Consider the following 26,020-nt stretch of genomic DNA (forward strand, 5'->3'; position numbering starts at 1 on the left):
TCCAATCCACAATCCGTAATCAAAAGCCAAGTTTGTTTTCCAAGTTCAGTACCGTGATAATGACCTCCAAAGCATTTCCCTCACTGAAAAACCACTCCGCTGCACTCCAAGGCCCTCCTCTCTGCCTCTCCACAACAGAAAGTCGGGCACTTCCCTGTTTTCTAGAGGGGAGAGTCACTCACAGGGGGCAACAGTGGTCATGTCCTCCCCCTGGTAATTCACTTCCACTTGGGTCTGGGAAGCACAGCACAGCTTTGGGTGGATCTGTACCACGCCGCCCAGCATTGTGTCACAGTAGTTTAATGAAAGCCAAGACTCAAGATCCATTGTTTTGAATTAAAATGTTTATTGAAATTAGCAATTGAGTTTTATTAGTGTTATTGTAAAAACAATACTATATAAAATTTGTAAAATTAAATTAAAGCACAACATTTTTGTGGAAATAACCCCAAACCCAATTAATGTAAATATCTAAATGCATATCAATGGAAAATTCCAAATCAGATCGTTGTCCGAAGTAGAAATAATTATATCAGTATTGTTAGGCTAGGATGGACAGTTATTTATACTGTAATTAAATTCAAATTGGCTAAACTCACAAACAAACCTTCGTCTCATTTCTAGTGTAAGAGCTCTTGACAAAACATAGAAACATAATTTGGAAAGTTTAGAAATGAACTACTGTTTGACCCTGCTGGCAGTGTGGTGTCAGGGGTGCATCTCTGAATGGAGATGTCGTACAAGTGTTGGGCATCACGCAGACTGGCGCACTCTGAGCCTCACTCTCAGTCGGTAGGGTTTGGGTCCCTGGACGATTCCGTAGTGAGGTGTGAGGTCGGGCTTCCCGCCGTCCTGGGGCCAGTGGAACTGGAAGCGGCGCAGCAGCGTCACCAAGAACAAGAAGAGCTCCATGCGCGCCAGCCCCTCACCCAGACACATCCGCGGGCCTGCAAGACAGGAGGGGCACACGTCAGCATACTGGCCCCTGGTCTCCAGCCCCTGAAGTTTAAACACAACTGAGATCTTGTCCCCTGTGCTCTGGTGGCTGGAGTTGTGCTGGGTTGTAGTCTGTTTTATTCTGACAGACATGGCATTCAGAGAACTCAGCAACCCCCAACCCCCTTTCAGCCTTGTCTGTATGTCTCCTACCTTTGACCTGCAGCACTGACTTACCCAGGGAGAAGGGCACGAAAGCCTCTGGTTTCACAAACTCCCCCTCCTCGTTCAGGAAGTTTGAGGGGTTGAAGTCATGGGGGAACTTCCACTGGCCCTCCTCATACAGCACAGAGGACAGGTTGGGGATGATGGTAGTGCCCTGAGTTGGGCCGGGGAAGAGTGGCAACGCAATGAGGTACAAACATTGACTACGGACAAAAATGCATTGTGTATAATTACAGGCTACACAGAAGACTAGTTCAAACCATTACATCTCAGCACGAGAAAATTATAGTAGGAAGGCTCTGAAAGCCAAACAATGCAGTTTTATTGGGCACTAATTCCTTATTGAACACTGTACATCTCCTAACAGCAGTAGGAAGGAACAAGGAAGTGAACCTTCCAGGACAGGACAGGACAGGTTGAAGATGCGCCTTCTGTCTTACCTTTGGAATACTGTAGCCCAGCAACTGTGTGTCCTGAGTGGTGGCGTGGAAGACACTGAGAGGGACGATGCTTCCATAACGCTGCACTTCGTGGATCACAGCTTGGACATAGGGCATCCTGTGCCTGTCCTCATAGCAAACCTGCTTTCTCTCTCCAAGGAAATTGTCGATTTCCTGGTGGCACCGTGCTGATGAGAGGAGGGCCCACTGTCAGCTCTACAGTGTACAAACCTCTACAGGGTGGCCACTGACTTGTGTCTGTGCATAGCAGCTAATGCTTTTCCTTCCTAGTGGTTCTGTTTCATTGAATTTCTTAATCAATGGAAGACTAATCATGTCTGTTTTTATATTCATGATTTTATCCCTATGTCCTGAGTCATTCAGAAATGCATTAACATGTAGGAGCCTTGTATCTTTTAGCTCTGATAGTATTCATCTCTATCACTGCAGTCAACAACAGATCTAATCACTTATTTGCCCTTGTAGTACAAATGTGTATTAAAAGAGGGTTCATGGGGCAGATGCCCAAAGAATGCTTCACGAGAAGGTTTACTGACCTTGCACATCTGGATGCACCATGAGCTGCAAGAGGCCCACACGAAGAGTAGTAGAGCTGGTGTCTGTCCCAGCAGCAAAGAGATCCAGCAAGAGGGCCGCCATGAAGCCTTCATCAAAGGAGGAGCCGTCATTACCTCTCTGACAGCAAAGAGACAGAACAATCACAAGATGTCTAGAGAAAAGAACATTCACCTTGGTCCACAAGTTGACCAGACCTGTGACATGTACCTTATTTTCTCTACTGTGATGTGTTCACTGATCTCATTGTGCTTCTGCATCTACAGCAGTTTTTTCAACTTTGTATACTATGGCTTCTATGATTTCTGGGTTCTCAATGATGTCTTAGGAGCTTCAGCAATTTGATTAACCCCTCACCCAAGAACAAGGAACCTTCTTGTAACAAGTTCTTCTTTTTACCCATGGACAACATACCTATCCATAGTTAATAGTGATGTTAAAGAGATGTAGTACCTTCTCAATTTCATTAAGATAGCAGTCAATTAGGTCCCGTGGCTGTCCTGGGACCCGTGTCTCCTTGTGCTCAGCCACTTTGGTTAGTAAAAACGCTTTCACATTGTCTCTGTTTTCAAAGGCTTTCTGGAAAGGCAGAGGCAAGCTCCTAATTAGGGGTATAGTATCGTAGATCTGTGAGAAACAAAAAAATATATGTGTTTTGAATACCTCCTTTAGTTTGTATATTGGATTACATGTTCTCATGATGGCCCATCAAGATTCAATCCTACCAAGAAAACCCCACCTATCATATACACTCACCTAAAGGATTATTAGGAACACCTGTTCAATTTCTCATTAATGCAATGATCTAACCAACCAATCACATGGCAGTTGCTTCAATGCATTTAGGGGTGTGGTCCTGGTCAAGACAATCTCCTGAACTCCAAACTGAATGTCTGAATGGGAAAGAAAGGTGATTTAAGCAATTTTGAGCGTGGCATGGTTGTTGGTATTTCACAATCTGCTCAGTTACTGGGATTTTCACGCACAACCATTTCTAGGGTTTACAAAGAATGGTGTGAAAAGGGAAAATCATCCAGTATGCGGCAGTCCTGTGGGCGAAAATGCCTTGTTGATGCTAGAGGTCAGAGGAGAATGGGCTGACTGATTCAAGCTGATAGAAGAGCAACTTTGACTGAAATAACCACTCGTTACAACCGAGGTATGCAGCAAAGCATTTGTGAAGCCACAACACGTACAACCTTGAGGCGGATGGGCTACAACAGCAGAAGACCCCACCGGGTACCACTCATCTCCACTACAAATAGGAAAAAGAGGCTACAATTTGCACAAGCTCACCAAAATTGGACAGTTGAAGACTGGAAAAATGTTGCCTGGTCTGATGAGTCTCGATTTCTGTTGAGACATTCAGATGGTAGAGTCAGAATTTGGTGTAAACAGAATGAGAACATGGATCCATCATGCCTTGTTACCACTGTGCAGGCTGGTGGTGGTGGTGTAATGGTGTGGGGGATGTTTTCTTGGCACACTTTAGGCCCCTTAGTGCCAATTGGGCATCGTTTAAATGCCACGGCCTACCTGAGCATTGTTTCTGACCATGTCCATCCCTTTATGACCACCATGTACCCATCCTCTGATGGCTACTTCCAGCAGGATAATGCACCATGTCACAAAGGTCGAATCATTTCAAATTGGTTTCTTGAACATGACAATGAGTTCACTGTACTAAACTGGCCCCCACAGTCACCAGATCTCAACCCAATAGAGCATCTTTGGGATGTGGTGGAACGGGAGCTTCGTGCCCTGGATGTGCATCCCACAAATCTCCAACAACTGCAAGATGCTATCCTATCAATATGGGCCAACATTTCTAAAGAATGCTTTCAGCACCTTGTTGAATCAATGCCACGTAGAATTAAGGCAGTTCTGAAGGCGAAAGGGGGTCAAACACAGTATTAGTATGCTGTTCCTAATAATCCTTTAGGTGAGTGTAGAAGACTATAATGTCAAAGTGTCCAACAGCCAAACCACAGCCATTCATGCTGTTTTTATTATCATTACACTCTGTCTCAGAGTGACAAGATCAACACCTCATTTTCATACTCCATGGGACAAAACTCATCCACATGCTGCTTGATCAAGAATTGTCTCTTTACCAAAATTAAATTGCCAATCCATTCAACTTTTCATTATGGTTGTAATGTGACCCAGACTAAAGCCATGAATATATAATTGTCCACATAGCATTGGTCATTGGTTGTTATTGTTGTCTTTGGAAACGTCAATACATTTTGAGATTCAAATAATCTATACAAACATTTTTCTTATAAAATGTACCTTCATTTCCTTATAAGCTGCTGTTTTCTTTTTCTTTTTAGTTGCTTTTGAATAAAATTCCTACAAATACCATATTGACAGTGAATGACCAATTTATCAAAATTTCTGAAAAATGTCAGTAATAAACAGGCAATGAGGAATTTCACAGAGCACACATACCATGCCCCAGGGGCCATTATTAATTTTTGTGGTTTCAGATATCATATGCATCAGGGACTGGAAAGACTGGTCCTCATAGTTGTAGCGGGATCCAAACAGGATGGCACAGATGACATTGGAGAAGGCATTGTGGAACAATGTTTGAGGGTCCAAGGACTGTCCTGTTCACAAATGAGAGTTATAGTAGGAGAGGGTTGGCCACCTTATTTTTATCTGTACATATCATAATTATCATATTGTATCAGTTTTAAGATCAGTCAAAAACAACAATGGTACTATTTCTGCAGACTTAGGTGCATTGTGCTAGGCTCTAGTAGAGTCTGCAGCTCTGTGTGAGGTGGTAATGGGACAGGGGCACTGGGCTCTGAAGCCCATACCTGCACTCTTCTCTATGTATGAGCTGAGATGTGAAGTCTCCTCCAGGATCCTCTCCTCCATGGACAGCTTTCCAAGGCCGAAGTTCCTCAGAGTGCTCAGAGCGAACCGCCGCTGCTCCTTCCAGCTGGGACCATAGTTGACTATAATCACACCTGCAATGACACACGTGCAATGAGGCAGCCTGCCCACAAGGAGGCAGTCATATTCTGAAAATGCAGGGTTGAGCACATCTGTGACATCATCAATGTAATGTAAATTACTGGAGACAAAGCCCAAAAGCAGAAGAGAATAGTAGTGGAAGTGCATATTGCTATATCTTACATTTATTTTTATAGATAATAATATAATGGTGAGATTGTGTACTTACATTTTCTTATTCATCTAAAACTTTTATCCTTACCATGACCATCACCAGGATAAGCGTGTAAGACCCCATCAAACTTGTACCCCTGGATTTGCACTTTCTACTGCCATGCAAGTACATATTTGAGTGACTGCAGAGAAGTCTGATTTGACTCAAATGCAGAAGTAGTGTCTCACATGTGGAGTCCAGCAGCTTTGAGAGAAGTCAGTTAACAAAAAATTGGTATCCATGGTGATTTCAAAAGTCTAGTATCTGGATCCTGCAGCTGGGTGCATACAATTGGCTGTGTTTTCCAATACTGGTTACTGATTTACTTCTGAATAAAGTTTAGGGACACCAGTCTATGTCTAAATAGAAAATGTAGGCTGAATAATTTTGCTTCTACATATGTGTTTCTACTTTCAGGGGACACCATTCTACATTGTGTAGAGAATGTAGATAGAATGTGTATGGGGAACCAGTACCATCATTAAACAAGGCAAATAATATGCTATTTATGCACAACATGTGTTCTCCTAGGATATACAACTTTTCACAAAAACAGAGACAGAAGCAACAGTACAATGTGGGAAATTGAAATACTTTTTAAAGTATGCTTAAACTATAATCTACTTTCCATAGGTGTAAAGTGCACTAGAAATGTGTGCTGCTTCATGTGCCTTTCATTTTTTAAATGAACATAAAAACATTAGAACATAAAAAAGTTTACAAACGAGAGGAGGCCATTCAACCCATCGTGCTCGTTTGGTGTCCATTAGTAACTAAGTGATCCCAGAAACCTGTCCAGTCTATTTTTAAATGTACCCATATTTTCAGCTTCAACCACATCGCTGGGGAGTTTGTTCCAGATTGTGAGAACTCTGTGTGAAGAAGTGACTCCTGTTTTCCGTCTTGAATGCCTTGAAGCCCAATTTCCATTTGTGTCCCCGGGTCCATGTGTCCCTGCTGATCTGGAAAAGCTCCTCTGGTTTGATGTGGTCGACGCCTTTCATGATTTTGAAGACTTGAATCAAGTCCCCACGTAGTCTCCTCTGTTCCACGGTGAAAAGGTTCAGTTCCCTCAGTCTCTCAGTAGGGCATTCCCTTCAGACCTGGAATAAGTCTGGTTGCTCTCCTCTGAACTACCTCTAGATCAGCAAATATATTTCTTGAAGTGTGGAGCCCAGAACTGTACACAGTATCCAGATGAGCTCTAACTAGTGTATCGTACAGTCTTAACATTACTGCCCTTGTTATAAATTCTACACTTTAGACAATATACCCTAGCATTTTGTTTGCCTTTTTAATTGCTTCCCCACATTGTTTGGATGGGGAGAGTTGAATTTCATCTGCCAGGTGTCAGCCCACACCTGAATAGTCACTTTGAATAGCCTGTGCTGCTAAGATTGTATCTGCTGAGCCACCTATTTGAGTAGCATGTGCAGATTTGAGAAGTCTGCTAAATATCCCAGAGTCCAGATCATTAAAATAGATTAGAAAAAGCAAAGACCCTAATACTGATCCTTGTGGAACTCCACTAACAACCTCACTCCAGTTAGAAGCAACTCCGCTATTCGACATACTCTGTTTCCTATACATCAACCAGTTCATAATCCACCTATTTACATTACCCTGATGCCTACAGCATCAATTTTAGGATTAGTCTTTGGTGTGGAACCTTATCAAAAGCTTTCTGCAAATCTAAGTATATCATATCATATGCTTTCACATGATCTACAGCCGCAGTTGCATGTTCAAAGAACTCTAATAGATTAGTAAGACATGATCTGCCTCTTCTAAACCCATGTTGACTATCACCAAGAATATTGTTTTCAATAAGATGCTGCCCTATTTTCTGTCTAATCCTTTTTTCAACATTTTACAAGTCATGCAGGTGAAACTGATTGGTCTGCAATTTCCTGGCTCAGTTTTGTCCCCTTTCTTGTGGATTGGTATGACATTTGCCATCTTCCAGTCAGTTGGCACATCCCCTGTTCTAAGCGTCATTTGGAATATTTGAGTTAGCGGCCTATAAATAATTTCCCTAATTTCTGTTGGAAATATACCATCTGGCCCAGGTGATTTGCTTGATTTTAATTCTAGTCCCTTTAGTACCTCCTCATCATTTATCCTGATCTCTTTTAGAGTTTGACTGGACTGATTGTTAATCTGTGGCATGTTATCCATTTTTTCTTTTGTAAAAACCTCTGTGAAATACTAATTTAGAACATTTGCCATATGTTGTTCATTTTCTAAGATACTTCAATTTTTGGCCTTTAGCTGTTTCACTTTCTCCTTTATTGACCTATTGCTGTTATAGTATTGAAAAAAGCTATTTGCATTAGTTTTAGCTCTAAGAGATATGTTTCTTTCTATTTCCCTCCTTACTTTCCTGATCCCTTTCTTAACATCTCTTTGGAGTTCTATATATTCTTTGTATTTTGTTTTGTCTCCATCCCTTTTGTATGCATTAAACAACATTTTCTTTCTCTTGATATTTTTTTGCATACTTCTATTAAACCATTTTGGCCAGTATTTTTTTGTCCTCACTTTGCTAAGGTTTGGTACAAATTTCTCCTGGGCCTCTAGTAGTATGTTCTTAAAATATAACCATCAATTTTCGACTGAATCTGTATCCGGTGTGCTCCAGTCTACCTCTTCTAAGTGCCGCCTGATACCTTCAAGGTTTGCTTTTCTAAAATTGTAGACCATTGTTTTAGACTTGGTCCTTGTTTTTTTGAAAATATGCCTTAAAGCTAACCATATTGTGATCACAGTTTGCCATTGGTTCTCTAACTAGTGTCCCTCTGACTCTATCTTGGTCATTTCATAATATCAACTCAATGCACACACTCTCTCTGGTTGGTTCCCTGCCAAATTGAGTTAGAAAGCAGTCAATTTCAACCATTTCTATTTGCTTTCCCAGTCAATATTTGGGAAATTGAAATTCCCCATTCTAACAGCCACACCCTTGCTACATGCAGTCCTGATTACATTGTAGAATGCAACATCTTTCTGAATATCTGAACACACTCCTACCACTAATCCTCCAGCATTGTTATTCAAAAGTTTAACTCACAAAGATTCTGTTTCTTTACTAGGACCTAATTTGAGTTCTTCTGCCTCAATGTCATTTCTGACATATAATGCTACCCCACCACCTCTTCCATTTTGCCTGTCTCTCCTAAACTTGGGGAACGTTTCCACTTGTATTCATCCCTATCATTTTCTGTAAGGCATGTTTCTGTCACTCCTACAACATCATAGTCACACAACAGCACTGTGGCTGCTAGTTCTAACATCCTGTTCCTTATACTCCTGGCATTGAGGTACAAACATTTCAGGACTTTCCTACTAGCAGTTTCCTTTTGTTTTCTTTCCTTATTGGAACATCTCCTATTGTCAGAGCTCCCTGCCCACCTGATCCCTATGTCACATACCGCAGGACACGGGAATAGGGGGACCCAGTTGCAGTGCGTGATGGAGATGGTCAGACAGGCTGGGGTCGGATACCGGCAGGCCTGGGCTAACAAGGGCTAGGCAAAGACGTGGTCGTGGTCACAGGCAAGGGTCATGCAATCAGGCAATCAGGCAATCAGGGGAAGATCAAAGTCGTGGTCGGGAAGTCAAACAGGAGGTCGAGGATTCAAGATTAAACTGAACTTTGCGACTTGTGACATACAGTGTGAGGTTTATATGAGGACAAGAGGGAAGCAAGGAACCAGGTGGGAGGTGTAGGGTGAATGGGAGCAGAGGGTGATTGAACAAGTGCACAAGGGTTTCAGGAATGTTGATTGAATGATGGGAGCTGGAAGAAGTGACTGAAAAGGAAGGGCGATGGTGACATGTAGTGGGTAAGATGTGGAGGTGCTTAGACAGTAGCTGTGACAGACTAGTTTAAAAGATTCTCAATTTCTCTGCACATACGCTCTCTCCCAATGCATTAGCCCCCCTTCGGTGTAGACTGTCCATTTTGTACAGGCCCCATCTATCCCAGAAGAAAGACCAATACTCCATAAATCTAAAGCCATCTTCCCTACACCAGGATTTCAACCACGTGTTGAACTTTCTAATCTCTACCTATCTCCCTGTGGAGGTTCTGTTCTTTAGTTTCATTCCTAACTCTTTAAATTTGTCTTGCAGAACCTCTGCCATACCTTTTCCTATGTCATTGGTTCCAACGTGGACCATGACCAGTGGATTCCTCCCGGCTCTACTAGTTTAGGGAGATCTGCAACCTGAGGACCAGGCAGGCAAGATACCATGCGGGTCTTCTTATCATTAGAACACACTGTGTGTTCTACGCCTCTAAGAATTGAGTCTCCTACTATTACTACCTCCCTGTTCTTGGGGGGAGTGGGCACCATGGTGCTCAACTGACCCCCTATTACCCACTGAGCTGTCACTGTCCAACTCGGTGTCTAGCTCTTGAGATGTCTCGAAGGGTTGTGTACACCCTTTTATGTGGTTACAACCTACTTTAACCCAGCAATTCTCTACAATTTCCTGCTCTAAGGCCTCAACTCTCCTAGGTTTTGGCGTGCACACCATCCCTCTAATCGACCGATTGACCAATTTTTCCATATCACTAATACAGCGCAGATTAACAAGCTGAGCCTCAAGATCACGGACCTTGATCTCTAGGACTTCAACATGCTGACAACGTTCACAAATTAAATCTTCTTGGATGAGTTCATCCAGGAAGGCAATTATTCTGCAAACCTGACACTGTAATGGCCACATGCTTCTAAATTTTGCTTTTTATTTATTTTTATTTTGTCTCTTGGTTTCTGTCCCACAGTCAACTGCTTAGCTTTTGTGTTACCAAGAAACAGCATAGTTGTTTCTCAACAGCAGCTTTAAGTACCTTTCTTGTCTAGCTGACCCCAATACACACCTAACTGGCTACACCTGGCACAACTCACTTAACAGAATTCCTGCTAGTCTTAGACTAAATCACCTTTCCTTCAACCTATTTACTTTCACCAACTAAGCAGCTGTACTGAATTGAATTAAATTAAGGCAAATTGTACTGTCAAGGTGTATGTCTATGGCAACGTGTAAATCTTTCTGTGGTATCGTTGATTAATGAACAGATAAAAAATACAATTTGCTGAATCATTGTCAGTTTAACCAGTGGTGTAGTGGTAAAAAAAAGGTGGGTAAACTATGAATTTCTCTGGATAATTTTGATACGACAAATCATTCATCAATATAATCGAAAACGTATTAAATTTTTAAACAGTATCAATTAATTGCATTTGATGCAAGTCTACTAAAAAGGAAGGCCTAGTGTAGGTAATTAATCAGGTTATTAATCTAAAAAAAAAACATCTGGACTGAACACACATTCCACCAAATATATGATTTGCAAATGTTGATATTAAAATATTTTTATTCATATAAATAATTATCTGATATGAGCTACACTGCAAATACAGTAAGTATTTTTAAGTGCTAAAGAGCACTAGTGTGGATACAATATGTGATGATAAACAATGTATTAATGTACAATACATAACTGTTACACATGAAACCGGTGACAACTAATATTTGCAGTTTATCAGAATATCAGAAACTACAGTATTTTATTTACCATTTGATACTTCCTTATCCAAGAGCCAGTTTTTTTTCGGGGGAGATGAAGACAAGGAATGGACGTTTAAAAAAGTTTTGTATGTGAGAGTGAGAGCGATTGTTGCCGCCATTGCTCGCTGGTTAAGCCAAGGTTGGGTAGTTCTACATTGTCAGTGTATAGCGTGACATCTGTTTTCTGTTGGACAGATGAATCAGTGCATGCTTGCATGGCAAATTGAGCATGCGCAGGCGAACCAAATGAGCATACTTTGCGTGCCTGAGCAATGCTGGGAACTCAGTAATAAGTAGGTAAATGATAATTAATTAAATGAAAATGTGAGTAAACGCTATTTCACAAATAAAAAGGTGCGTAAACGGCATTTACATGCGTTTACCCTCCACTACAACCCTGAGTTCAACGTAATAATTAAAATATCACAGAATATATTTATTTAGAAAATTTGGAATTGCCAATTTTTATTTTATTTTCTCCCCCTAAGTTTTAGTGCTAATGTATCTCAGGTCATTTTCATGTCCCCTGCTACTACACTTGGGGAAGGTGAGGAAGTACATCACATCTCCCCTCCCTTCTCCTCTCTCCTCTTCCCCAGATCACCTCCAGAGGTCATCATCCCCAGAGTACTAAACTCAGCTTAATTCTTTCCACAGCAACATGTGCAATCACCCAATTAACATTCCTAGTCAACATGTGCACTTCTTCCATCAACCCTCTTCTCCCATTGGTTCACACTCCCTACCTCTGTTGCCTGCTTCCCTCTGCCTCTGTATATATATCCCTCTGTTTCACTGACTTATTGTGAAGTTTTGTCTTATGTTTGATAGTAATCACTGAGCACTATCATTATTAATGTCATGCTGTGCCTTGACCTTTGTATTCTGTTTCTTTGAGTACTCTTCTGGATTTCCTGATTTTGTCTGTTTACTCCCTTGATTGACCTCTGGACTGTTTACTAACTCTGCCTTCTGGATTTGCCCCTTTGGACTGTTTGCCTGGTTCACTGACATGGTTGAGTCTGTGCTTGGGTCCCCCTTGCCCAGTTCAGGTAACTGGATTCTCCAGGTACAACCACCCATCATTTCTACACTCTGCAGGTTATACAGGGCCGATTGGAGGAGAGATGCATCCCTCTTGGAGGAACAGCAAATCGGTAGTAGGGATACCTCATTCTTGTCAAGCTGAGAGAGACCTGTATGATTTAGCCCTCCCCGCTAACAAATGTAGCATTCACAATGAAAATCAGCATATGACATGAGCTGGGATAGAAGTAGAGAAGCACAGCTCATAGGGCTCCATCTACACTTTTACTGAATGAGACACTCAGGATTCCTTCAAAAAACATTATGAGCAACAATATAGAATCAATCAAGGAAGTTGTCACAACTAATTCCACACTTTTAAGACGTATTCATGGGCCTCTACTACTACTACTACATATAGGCCACCCTGAAAAAAAATATAAAGGGAGTCTCCCTGACAATGTCCTACACTGGCTTTGGATTTGTTTTTTTCTGATATTTATATCCATATTTTCTAAGTTGTGGTGAAGCAGGTAGTCACACTGACATAATTTTGCTTCTAAAAACTCAAAACGCATTTGAAAATGTTGCAGGCAACGAAGTTGCTCAAAAACGTAGAATCCATCCAACACAAAAACACCTTCTACAATTTTCTAGCAACATGTGTAGATTGGTGTCCCCTCAGCTTAAGACCTGCTATTTGAATTAATTCCATTACCTTATTCAAATTCTGATCATTTATAGTAGCTTTTTGCAGACTGTTGGAGTGAGGAGGTAAGCTGCAAGTAAGCCCCATTCACACTGAAATGCCGCCAAATTGCCAGCATGTTGCCGACAACGTTTGCCTGCTTTTTAACTGTTGCCCCCCATTCACACTGGGTTTGAATGCCGGAAAATTGCCAGCAAGGATGCATTCACACAGAAAACAGAGATTACCGGCAAGAGCGTTGTGGCCATGGGAACGAGATGCTACAGAAGCCTGTGGATCTGGAGAGCAGACCCAGACCGGCACTCTGGATGTGTCTTTACAAGTTTGATAATTTCCCTGGTAGTAGCAATAAAATACTCCAAGATGGATATTTAGGAGACATCACACTACTGTGTTATTGTATATTTTTATATAGGCAAAACAATCACCATTCGGTAGCGCAGCGCTGATTATAATATTCACAAATATAATAGCCTATTGTTGTGTATAACTGTATAACTGCATACAGTGTGTTTAAATAGACAGTTGGATGCGGTCACTATTCAGACTGTTGTCATACGATTATGAAAATGAATCGCTTTGCTGGTCAGATTTGCGCACATTTTGCACAACGTGAATGGGCCCATGTATTACTTGGTTGTATCAGAAGTAGTGAAATGTGTTAGACTACATGTAGTAACTGTATTGCCGTCATTATTATTATTATTAATTTATTGGCAGCCGCCCTTACCCAGGGCGACTTACAAATAAGAGCAATACAAAGTGCAAAACTACAGTACAGTGAATGGGGTTTATTACACAACCTCTTATGAACACATGCACCATCCTTTGTAAATCTTTAGGAACTGAAATATGATGACCTAACTGTAGCTGTCATCACTAACCTTTATCCTCGAGAAAGTGGTTGATCAGCAGGCCCTGGGGCCTCCCAGCAAATTGAACTCCCCGAATCATCAGGGCTTCCTTCACTGCCTGCAAACCATGCAGTAACACAGCCGGCCTGCTCCCGAAATAAATGCTGTACACTTTCCCATAGTGCTCGGACAGCTGTATGGCACAGACAGAGACAGAGGTAGAACACTCTGAGAACAGATTGACACAAACAGAGACCCTTCACAGCCCTCACTGAGAGGACCAGAGAACTGCTCTCACACCATCAGAACCACAATAACAGTGGAAGACCACCCATAACAAGAAAGCAAAGTCTTACTCCAGTCTTTCTGATCATGTAATTTCTACCTTTCAATTAAATTCAGACAGTAAACTTCCACCAAACAGTCTTTCAATTCACTCAGAGCTTTTTGCCTTTTTCAGCCTTTTCATCCATACCTTATCAAAGTCTTTCAAGGGATTCTTCAGGTTTAGCTGCAGCAGATTCCCAAATATTGGAAAAGGTTGAGGACCAGGTGGAAAATTCTTGGGCCTCCGTGTCTTCCACAGGAAATAGAGGAGGAGAAGTCCAGCACACAGGAGAAACAGCAATCCCAACATTGTGTTTGTTATTCCACTGCACTCCACAAGCCTGTATATAGGGAGCAGTGGACTCCTCCTTTACTGTTGTTCATTGGTTATTAGGTATGAAACGTGGAATTATTTGCTTGAACTTTACAATCATTTGTCAATGAGCCCAAACAACTTCAGTCAGCTGAGTAGGTGAGGATCATGTGTGCAACATAATAGGTAACTGAAGGTATCATCATTACTGTCCTTATATATACAAATGGTTGAAAAATTAAAGGAAAAAACTAAATAAAGTATCTCAGTGAGGTGTTAGGCCACCACGAGCTGCCAGAACAGCTTCAATGCTCTTGGCACAGATTCTATGAGTCTCTGGAACTCAGTTGGAGGGATGGAACATGATTCTTCCAAAAGATATTCCCTCATTTGGTGTTTTGATGATGGTGGTGGAGAGCGCTGTCTAACACGTCGGTCCAAAATCTCCCATAGGTGTTCAATTGAGTTGAGATCTGGTGACTGCGAAGGCCATAGCATATGATTCACATAATTTTCATACTCATCAAAACATTCAGTGAGCCCTCGTGCCCTGTGGATGGGGGCATTGTCATCCTGGAAGAGGCCACTCCCATCAGGATAGAAATGTGTCATCATAGGATAAAGGTGATCACTCAGAATAACTTTGTAATGATTTGCAGTGACCCTTCCATCTAAGGGGACAAGTGGACCCAATCATGCCAGGAAAATGCCCCCACAGCATAACAGAGCCTTCGGACCCCGTCACTGTAGGGGTCAGGCAGTCAGGCCTGTACAATTATCTTGGTGTTGCCACACATGCACTCGTCCACTTGTCAAGAATATGGTGAAGGATGGTTCATCTGTCCCTATCACTTTTTTCCACATCTCTATAGACCAGTGCCTATGGTTTTTGTGCCAATGAACTCTCAAATGTGCATTTTTCTTTGTAATGAGGGGTTTATGCGCTTAGATCCTTTCCTCTTGCGATCTTGATCCAACATTTAGGTCAGCTGGGCCTGCTAAGCATTTTTATACATGTCACAGAGCATGATAGGATGTTAACAGATTAATTGTATCATGCAGCACACCTCTTTGGAGGCATCTACTACCCACTGAGAAATCTGTGACATCATCAATGTAGAGTAAAGAACCCAACCACAGAATAGAAACAGTAGTGGAGGTGAATATCACTATACATCTTAAATTTTATTTTATAGAAGATTTAGAATTGGTATTCAGCTTTGCCTATTCATCTAACACTTTCAACCTTACCTCGACCATCGCCAGGATAAGCGTATAAGATTTTAACTAACAGTTTCTAATAGGGTGTGGAGAGCTTCTCCTCTAAACAGGGGTAGAGTAGTGTTATATATACATTTGCCCACTGACAAAGAAATGATCAGTCTATAATTTTAATGGTAGGTGTATTTTAACAGCGAGAGACAGAATAACAACAACAAAATCCAGAAAAACGCATTTCAAAAACGTTATAAATTGATTTGCATGTTAATGAGGGAAATAAATATTTGACCCCTTCGACTTAGTACTTGGTGGCAAAACCCTTGTTGGCAATCACAGAGGTCAGACGTTTTTCTTATAGTTGGCCACCAGGTTTGCACACATCTCAGGAGGGATTTTGTCCCACTCCTCTTTGCAGATCCTCTCCAAGTCATTAAGGTTTCGAGGCTGATGTTTGGCAACTCGAACCTTCAGCTCCCTCCACAGATTTTCTGTGGGATTATGGTCTGGAGACTGGCTAGGCCACTCCAGGACCTTAATGTGCTTCTTCCTGAGCCACTCCTTTGTTGCCTTGGCTGTGTGTTTTGGGTCATTGTCATGCTGGAATACCCATCCACGACCCATTTTCAATGCCCTGGCTGAGGGAAGGAGGTTCTCACCCAAGATTTGACGGTACATGGCCCCGTCCATCGTCCCTTTGATGCGGTGCAGTTGTCCTGTCCCCTTAGCAGAAAGACACCCCCAAAGCATAATGTTTAATGTTTCCACCTCCATGTTTGACGGTGGGGATGGTGTTGTTGGGGTCATTCCTCCTCCTCCAAACACAGCGAGTTGAGTTGATGCCAAAGAGCTCGATTTTGGTCTCATCTGACCACAACACTTTCACCCAGTTCTCCTCTGAATCATTCAGATGTTCAGTGGCAAACTTCAGACGGGCCTGTACATGTGCTTTCTTGAGCAGGGGGGCCTTGCAGGCGCTGCAGGATTTCAGTCCTTCACGGCGTAGTGTGTTACCAATTGTTTTCTTGGTGACTATGGTCCCAGCTGCCTTGAGATCATTAACAAGATCCTCCCGTGTAGTTCTGGGCTGATTCCTCACTGTTCTCATGATCATTGAAACTCCACAAGGTGAGATCTTGCATGGAGCCCCAGACCGAGGGAGACTGACAGTTATTTTGTGTTTCTTCAATTTGCGAATAATCGCACCAACTGTTGTCACCTTTTCACCAAGCTGCTTGGCGATGGTCTTGTAGCCCATTCCAGCCTTGTGTAGGTCCACAATCTTGTCCCTGACATCCTTGGACAGCTCTTTGGTCTTGGCCATGGTGGAGAGTTTGGAATGTGATTGATTGATTGCTTCTGTGGACAGGTGTCTTTTATACAGGTAACGAGCTGAGATTAGGAGCACTCCCTTTAAGAGAGTGCTCCTAATCTCAGCTCGTTACCTGTATAAAAGACACCTGGGAGACAGAAATCTTGCAGATTGATAGGGGATCAAATACTTATTTCCCTCATTAACATACAAATCAATGTATAACTTTTTTTAAATGCGTTTTTCTGGATTTTTTTGTTGTTATTCTGTCTCTCACTGTTAAAATACACCTACCATTAAAATTATAGACTGATCATTTCTTTGTCAGTGGGCAAATACTTTTTTCCCCCACTGTATATAAATACACACAGACACACAACTATTTTGTATTATTTATTAAACTGTATGTTTTTAATTGATACATTAACTTGAGACTATAACCCCCAATAAATTAAGTTTTATACAATTAGTCATGACAGCTGGCAGAGATGGCTGGAGGCTACTTAAAATAGGTTTCATATTAATATTACATATCAGTTGCCCTAGTGGTTAGGGAACAGCACTGTTAACCTGACAATCAAATTATGTTTTATCCTGCCCCAGGTCATAAAGGTCAATCCCTAGTTACTACCTACATACCTACAAACTTCAGATGGGCCTGTACATGTGCTTTCTTGAGCTTTCTTACTTTTTTCCCTCACTATATATATAGTGAGGGAAAAAAGTAAGAACACTCAACTAAAGGATTATTAGGAACACCTGTTCAATTTCTCATTAATGCAATTATCTAACCAACCAATCACATGGCAGTTGCTTCAATGCATTTAGGGGTGTGGTCCTGGTCAAGACAATCTCCTGAACTCCAAACTGAATGTCTGAATGGGAAAGAAAGGTGATTTAAGCAATTTTGAGCGTGGCATGGTTGTTGGTGCTGCTCAGTTACTGGGATTTTCACGCACAACCATTTCTAGGGTTTACAAAGAATGGTGTGAAAAGGGAAAAACATCCAGTATGCGGCAGTCCTGTGGGTGAAAATGCCTTGTTGATGCTAGAGGTCAGAGGAGAATGGGCCGACTGATTCAAGCTGATAGAAGAGCAACTTTGACTGCAATAACCACTCGTTACAACCGAGGTATGCAGCAAAGCATTTGTGAAGCCACAACACGTACAACCTTCAGGCGGATGGGCTACAACAGCAGAAGACCCCACCGGGTACCACTCATCTCCACTACAAATAGGAAAAAGAGGCTACAATTTGCACAAGCTCACCAAAATTGGACAGCTGAAGACTGGAAAAATGTTGCCTGGTCTGATGAGTCTCGATTTCTGTTGAGACATTCAGATGGTAGAGTCAGAATTTGGCGTAAACAGAATGAGAACATGGATCCATCATGCCTTGTTACCACTGTGCAGGCTGGTGGTGGTGGTGTAATGGTGTGGGGGATGTTTTCTTGGCACACTTTAGGCCCCTTAGTGCCAATTGGGCATCGTTTAAATGCCACAGCCTACCTGAGCATTGTTTCTGACCATGTCCATCCCTTTATGACCACCATGTACCCATCCTCTGATGGCTACTTCCAGCAGGATAATGCACCATGTCACAAAGGTCGAATCATTTCAAATTGGTTTCTTGAACATGACAATGAGTTCACTGTACTAAACTGGCCCCCACAGTCACCAGATCTCAACCCAATAGAGCATCTTTGGGATGTGGTGGAACGGGAGCTTCGTGCCCTGGATGTGCATCCCACAAATCTCCATCAACTGCAAGATGCTATCCTATCAATATGGGCCAACATTTCTAAAGAATGCTTTCAGCACCTTGTTGAATCAATGCCACGTAGAATTAAGGCAGTTCTGAAGGCGAAAGGGGGTCAAACACAGTATTAGTATGGTGTTCCTAATAATCCCTTAGGTGAGTGTATATAGTGTGTATGTGTGTATGTGTGTATGTGTGTATGTGTGTATGTATGTGTGCATGTATGTGTGCATGTATGTATGTATGTATGTATGTATGTATGTATGTGTGTGTGCGTATCTTTCCTAAACTTAAACTGGGACATCACATGCTCTTTGAATACAATGCCCCTCCATTTGCCTCTTGGTAAATGACATGATCTACATCAGTCTGGTGCTGTGTTATCTGAGCAGCTGAATTACAGTGCTCTGCAGGTTACATTAATATGAACATGATATTAAACATGTTACTGTGCATGTAGCCGGTGAGTCCTGTGTTTTGTTTCAGTGCTGTATGTTTGGGCTCAAATGGAGTGTCAAAACCTGCAGGACCAATGGAGACCCATGATCCACACCTCCCTGTAAATCCCGCCCTCACGCCAAAACAGCACCAAAACTTGTAAATGAAAGGCGAGTTTTGCTATCGTTTTATTTATTTTTTGCATTCTCCGTTTTCTGTGTGAATGCATCCTTGCCGGCAATTTTCCAGCATTCAAACCCAGTGTGAATGGGGGGCAACAGGAAAAATGCAGTCAAACGTTGCCGGCAACATGCCCGCAATTTGGCGGCATTTCAGTGTGAATGGGGCTTACTTGCAGCTTACCTCCTCACTCCAACAGTCTGCAAAAAGCTACTATAAATGATCAGAATTTGAATAAGGTAATGCAATTAATTCAAATTGCAGGTCTTAAGCTGAGGGGACACCAGTCTACACATGTTGCTAGAAAATTGTAGAAGGTGTTTTTGTGTTGGATGGATTCTACGTTTTTGAGCAACTCAACATCAATTTTTTCTCAAGTTTTTGTTTTTGTTTACAATATATATTTTTTTGAATGTGATACTTATGGCGCTAATTTGAGCCCATATATGCTGCCTCTAGCAGCATCTATCAATACATCTTCCTTTTAATTACTCATTCAGTCTTGTATTAGCTAGCGTGACAAACATACGAAAAAAAAAGGCATTAATGTTAATGTTTAACCTCTGAATAACAAAACATAATAATTGCAGTATTTAGGCTACTTTACACTCTTCTATTAGCCGATTAGGTTTGCATACAGTTCTCTATTCCAAACACTTGTTATCCTCTGTTGTCATCAGCAATGGTGGGTTGACAACTTGTGTTTCATTGGGAGGTGGGTTTGGTACTTCTCGTTGCTCACTATCTTGCAAGCTCGTTGTATCTGCCGTGTAGTTGTTCATGTCTTGAGTCCTTGTGTTCGGCACTTTCAACAGATGTTGTCTGTTCCTCCTCAATGTGTTTCTGTATTCCGTTATAACTTCAAAAGATCTTGGTGCTGTTTCTTTGATGATCTTAGCAAGAGGTCCCCACTGTCCATCACATCTTACACGTACCAAGTCCTCACGCGTAAGTGGTCATAAAGGCTTGGCAGTCCTGTTGTAGGCTTGGCTCTGCTTCTGAATTCTTGAAGAAGTCCCTTCGCTCTGCTCCAGCAAATGCTTTGCTGAAGGCAGCCTTGTCCTCAGCTTCCTATTCATTAGAAGTTCTGCTGAGGACAGTCCATTGTCAAGCGGCACTGCTCTGCAATTCAGAAGAGCTAAATATGGGTCTTTGCCAGCCTCCAATGCTTTATTTAACAGTCTTTTTACAATCTGGACTCCCTTCTCTGCTAAGCCGTTTGACTGGGGATAGTAGGGGCTTGAAGTTATGTGTTCGAACCCGTATAAACTCTCTGAAATCTTGACAGCAGAATTGCAGTCCGTTATCAGTCACCATGGTAGCAGGGATACCATGTCTTGCAAAGATTGCTTTTGTGTGTGTGATCACCTGTTTGGCATCCGACAACAAAGCAAACTCCGGATAGTTGGAGTAATATTTGCCATTTGCAGTCTCATAGAGTCAGGGATGATTATTTTTGTTCCTTTCATCAGAACTACCTTAAATCACTAACAGTTCATCTTTGAAATGCTGATATGGTTTAGCCAGCATCACTTCTCCAGGTAGGTGTATTTTCTCTATGACCCCTTGTCTTTCCATTTGTCATCGGACACATGGCAGCCGTGCTCTGACCATGTCAACATGTATGTGAACATCATGTTCGTTGGTGCTGGGATCTGCATTGCATAAGCTTGCTCTGGACAGCTCATCGGCTACAATAAGGTGCTTACCTGGTGTAAATTCGAAAGTCAAGTTATATTTCTGTAGGCGTAGCATCAGCCGCTGAATACGCGGTGGCACTTCTCCGAGCTTTCTTTGAGATGGCTATTAGTGGCTTGTGATCTGTCTCCAGCACTACCTGCCTACCGTAGACATATTTTTTGAAAAATGTCACATCCGAAAACTGCTCCCAGGGTCTCCTTTTCAATTTGTGCATAGTTTTTCTCTGCTGCTGTCAACGTGCGTGATGCATACGCAACGGGAAACCACATGTCTCTATGCTGCTGTAGCAACACTGCACCTAAACCGTATTTTGACGCATCAGTTGAAACTTTCAGTGGCTTGCTTGGATCATAGAACTTTAAGACGGGCTCTTTGACCAGGCTGCTCTTGAGCTCTTGAGTTCGGGCTTCCATTGCCACTCCATATCATTCTCCAGTAAACTTCTCATCGCTCTCGACTTTGCTGACAAATTGGGGATAAACTTCCACATGTAATTAACTAAGGCTAATGCTCTTTGCAGTCCTGTTTTATCTGTCAGCTCAGGCATTTCAACAATTTCCCTGATCTTTTCTGGGTCAGGTTGTACCCCGGCTGCGGACAATTTGTCTCCCAGGTAAGTAATTTCACTCACCCCCAATTGGCACTTTTGCCTATTCAGTTTTAGCCCGTACTTCTGTGCTTGGCTTAAATCTTTGCGCAACCTCTCATCGTGCTCTGGCTTTGTTTTTCCCCAGACTACAACGTCATCCAGGAAAACTCCTACACCTTCCATTCCGTCAAATAACTGTTGAACAGTCCCGTGACATACTTCGGGAGCGGAGCAAATCCCGAACGGTAAAAAACAATGCTTCCCAAACAGAGTGTTAAATGTGCAGTTTCGCACTCTCCTCATCTAGCACGATCTGATAGAACCCTGATGATGCATCCAATTTTGAGAAAAATCGTGCATCTGTCATGGCACTTTTTTTTCCGATTTAGTTGGCAGTCTGTAACGTTCTCTTTTTATCCATTTGTTCAGATCCCTTGGATTGATACACAGTCTCAAGTCTTCATTCTATTTCTCCACTATGACAAGTGAATTAACCTACTCGGTAGGTTCCTCGATCTGGTTTACCACACCCTTTTCAATTAAAGATTGCAGTTCAGCTCTAAGTCTGTCTTGCAGAACTACGGGAACTTTCCTTGCCGGGTGCATTACTGGCTCTGCATCAGCTTTCAGCTGAATTCTGTGTTGGCCTGGCAAACGGCCTATTCCTTTGAAAACCTCATGTATTCCTTTGTATAGTCAGTGCTTCCTGCATTGCTAACGGTCTCTTTGTGTTGCACCATTCCGACACTAGATGTCACTATATTCCTGTCAGTCATGTGAACCCTTTTAATTAACCCTAGTTTTTTTACAGGCTTTTAAACCCAGAGTCTATCGCCTTCTACCAGTACAAACAGGTTGTTAACTAAGTGTCCATTGCCAGTCAGTGTGACCCTGCACATACCTTCCGTAGGGATGGGCTAATCACTGTAGGTTCGCAGGTTTACCTTCGTGTATCATTGCTTTCTTTTCCTTGCTCCACAAGCTGCACTTTTCTCTTAGAAAAACAGCATTTAGGAAAATGATTTTTGCCTCCGCACTTGCGGCAGTCCTTTCCGTAAGCAGGACACTTCCTGGGTGCGTGCTTGTTTCCACACCTCTCACAGGCCTTGGTCTCTGCTTTCGGTCCCTGTACTTCTTTGAATCTCTGTCCTTTCTCTCTGGCAATTCCTTTTCTGCGCCTTTGCATGGCATCCACCGCTACCGTGTCATCCTCGTGGTTAAATGACTTGAGCTGAATTCTTGTGCTCTCCGCTGCCTGGCAAATCTTAATTGCCTTGTCTAAGGTTAGTTCAGTCTCTTTAAGGAGGTGCATTCTCACTCTCTTGTCCTGAACATCTATAACAATTTGGTCTCTTATCAAGGAATCACACAGAGTCCCGAAATTGCACGATTGGCTTTTGAGACGGAGGTCAGTAACATACTGTTCAATGGACTCACTCTCATTCTGTAGTCTGTTGTGGAAGACGTACCTTTTGTAGGTTTCATTCCCTGGTGTGCAATACTCCTGAAACTTTTCCATAACTGCACTGTAGTCGTCCCGCTCCTCTGTGGTAAAGTTAAATGTGTTGTACACATCCAGAGCGCCTCGGCCTGCCACCGTCAGCAGTTGTGCAATTTTACGGTGGTCGTTTCCTTCATCCACTCCAATCGCGAGCGTGTAAAGTTCAACACTCTGCTTGAAAGATTTCCAATTCTCATGGACATTCCCCGTTAGCTTTAACTCGTCAGGCTGGCAGATGGAATTCATTTTATTGCTTATTTTTAAGCAAAAAATGTGTTTTACTCCTGGTACCATGTAATGATATTGCTGCACACACTCACGTCCATTGTATTAGAACCGCCTTTGTTAATATATCACATCCTTTACATTAGGTCTCAGTACAGCATATACTGCCTCTAGCGGCATCTATCAATACACCGTCCACACAGACACTGGTATCAGTGGTCATGAGGATGGTAATTGGGCCACACCACTAAGAGTGGAGGCCAGTGTGAGAGGAGAGAATATGCATTTTGCTGTGTCATGGCATGTGGGTAGAGAACCTGTGGGAGATATGCGAGAGATATTCATTGTTGCTGGCTCCTGTGAAGACGGATAATAGTAGTTATTTTTCTATTCGTCTGTATCAGCATCAATATTATTAACATTAGTAATGTAACTATTCTTATTTATTTCTGGACATTACTGTTTGTTAACACTTTTGCTCCGTTTGTACTAGAACACTTGCATTTACTTATGAGGCAGCTCTCTTATCTCTCTCTCAGTCTTTTGAACTTTTTTTTTTCTTCTCTGAGAGTGTTGACGCACAGGTGAGCAGGGGGAGCTCAGGCCACAGTCAATTTCACACCACTACACCACCCCCTTACTGAGGGGTGAATCCCTTCCACTATCTAATTGAGAGGGACTTTCGATTTGTGAAAGGACTATTTCCATACAGTTTCATGGCTTAAACTTGCAAAGACTGTCTTATTCGATTATTTATTTATTTTACATTAAGTTGTACCTTAAATTCCTTATTGTCCCTCATATTCCATTCAATCACCATCAGAAACGGTTGTGCTGAAAGTGGCAGCACATTTGTCTCACACAAAACAAATTCTCCTTTCTCAGCCTTTTAAGCCTTTTCAATTTTCAAACCCTCTTAAACTGCGTGGTTAACATTGCTTTCATGTATTTCTAATTTATTATTAAAAATGTATTCTGTCTTTTTATAAATATGTATTATTACTATTTATACATATGTCACTCCATTATTTTAGTTAAAGAATTCATATATTTACTTGACAAAATATCTTAGAAAAATTAGCCTTTTCATTGATTTCAATAATGATCAATAAAGTACCTCCGGAAAACAAATTTTCAAGAAATGTGTCCAGTCAATTATTTCCTAAACAAAGAGCCTGAATGGGCACTGAGACTGTGTCCGCCTGCATGGCTCATCGGTATTCAGTGTATTTAGGGATTTCTGGTGATTTCAAAACTCTTCATTGTGGAACTTACAGTTACTAAATGACCACATATTTAATTTCCTGGAGCACCTGGGTATCTATTTATGCATATCTAGGAAACTTTCACCAAATTATTACATTTTCCTCTGATTCCTATTTCTATATTTGCTCTAATTCAATCTTCAACATTTTATTTTGTATTTCTAGTTTGTAAAAAGCATTCTAATAGTATTTTATATTTTCTCCTTTAAATTATTCAATATTAATTTAGCTCACTTATTCAATGCTTGTAATCTTATGCTTCTATAGTATCCTTACAATTCTTATCCTTTTCCTACATCGCTCATCTTAAATCGAGGGTCTAATTTAATATATTTTTTCAGCTATTTTATGCTGGGCACCAATAACCAAACATTTCTGAAAGTAAGACTATAATATACCACTATTCTGTTTGCATTCTCCTGCCTGGATTTTACATCAGGCTGTCTGTCTCATATTTCCTGTTTTCACAGGGTGCCTTATCATTTATGTATTTATTATGTTATTTATGAAGCTTCTTATTATTTTGAATAACATGTACAATAATCTCTCTCAATTATTTCACTACTTCCGTGTTTTCTTGATAAATAGTGATCAATTTCTTCTCTAAATTCTTATTATTCCGCCAAAGAATTATGGAAACTGTCAGTTTTATCTTGTTTTCCTTGATTCTACTGCTCTTTATGTTACCTGGGAGCCCAGTCAGGATCCCACTCTGCCTTTTCCATTTGAAGTTTTACATTTTTAAACTTCTCTTTTAGGTATTCACATACAGACATGTCCTCTGACACCATTATGTTAATACTATCTTTTGCCAGCGATGGGGCTAAGCTTTGGTCTTATGGTACGTCATGTTCAGTCTGGCTATTGACCACCACTAACACTAGCCTTAGCATACAAGAATTTCCTTGCATACCATAGGACTCAGTAGGCCTTGCTATGCTGTTCAGTTGCCTTGGCATCACTCTCCACAGATTTGCCTTAACCTGGGGTTCTCCTCACTGAGCTTCTCCGCTGCACAGTCACTAACACACAAACTGATCTCCCACCTGGGGCTCTCTGTATGTGGTCTCTTGTCAATGAAACCTACCACATACAGTCTTAACACACATAACAAACTGTACAGTCACACATTTACCCTCTATCCTCTGTGCCTCTCCTTCATAAGTTCAATTTCAATTTTAAATGTACACTCTGAGAGCCTCGAAAGATCCTGAGACTAAATCTAAATATACAGGGTGGTAGAATAAAAATACTCACCCATTTTGGTCCCGGGAGTGGAGGCAAGTTCAGATCCTCGTTCGTGACACCAAGTGAAGAACCCAGCAAAGATTTGAAGTCTTGAAGCACAGAGGATAATGTATTTCTTTAACATGCCCAGCCTGGAAGGCCAGGACATGGAAGCTCTCCACCTGAGCAGAGTCTCTCTGAACAACAAAATATTTATAGCCTTTATAGGAAACATGACATGTGGTTCTGTTGGCAGAGTCAGTCACATGTTTCCAAGAAGTGTTGCTTTGAGGTCAGGTATCTGGCCTTTGTGAGGTTTGTGGTTGTCTTCCTGGGGGAAGGTGTGGGATGCAGAAACCAGATGGCTTCCTTTGATGTACTGTAAGAGGTCCGATCCCACGGTCATCATTAGCAACTGTCAATCAATCATTATCA

General features: G+C 41.7%; 1 protein-coding gene across 4 annotated transcripts; it reads right to left on the reverse strand.

Moving 5' to 3' along the window:
• Positions 1–326: 326 nt before the first annotated feature.
• Positions 327–25,787, reverse strand: LOC136758886 (cytochrome P450 2C55). Of its 4 annotated transcripts, none has more exons than XM_066713620.1 (9): positions 25,616–25,784; positions 13,561–13,723; positions 5,009–5,161; positions 4,632–4,792; positions 2,631–2,804; positions 2,159–2,297; positions 1,602–1,789; positions 1,174–1,315; positions 327–947 (listed from the first exon to the last, which is right to left on the reverse strand). In XM_066713620.1, the coding sequence occupies exons 2-9, from the start codon at positions 13,628–13,630 to the stop codon at positions 754–756; spliced, it is 1,221 nt and encodes a 406-aa protein (XP_066569717.1). In that variant the 5' UTR covers positions 13,631–13,723; positions 25,616–25,784; the 3' UTR covers positions 327–753. The 4 variants fall into 4 exon arrangements, with proteins under 4 accessions (XP_066569717.1, XP_066569714.1, XP_066569715.1 ...); XM_066713617.1 differs by lacking the exon at positions 25,616–25,784 and adding an exon at positions 14,006–14,187; XM_066713618.1 differs by lacking the exon at positions 13,561–13,723 and having other exon boundaries at positions 25,616–25,787.
• Between the last annotated feature and the right edge of the window lie 233 nt (positions 25,788–26,020).

This window comes from Amia ocellicauda, chromosome 9 (genome assembly GCF_036373705.1).
Source record: "Amia ocellicauda isolate fAmiCal2 chromosome 9, fAmiCal2.hap1, whole genome shotgun sequence".
NCBI lineage: Eukaryota > Metazoa > Chordata > Actinopteri > Amiiformes > Amiidae > Amia > Amia ocellicauda.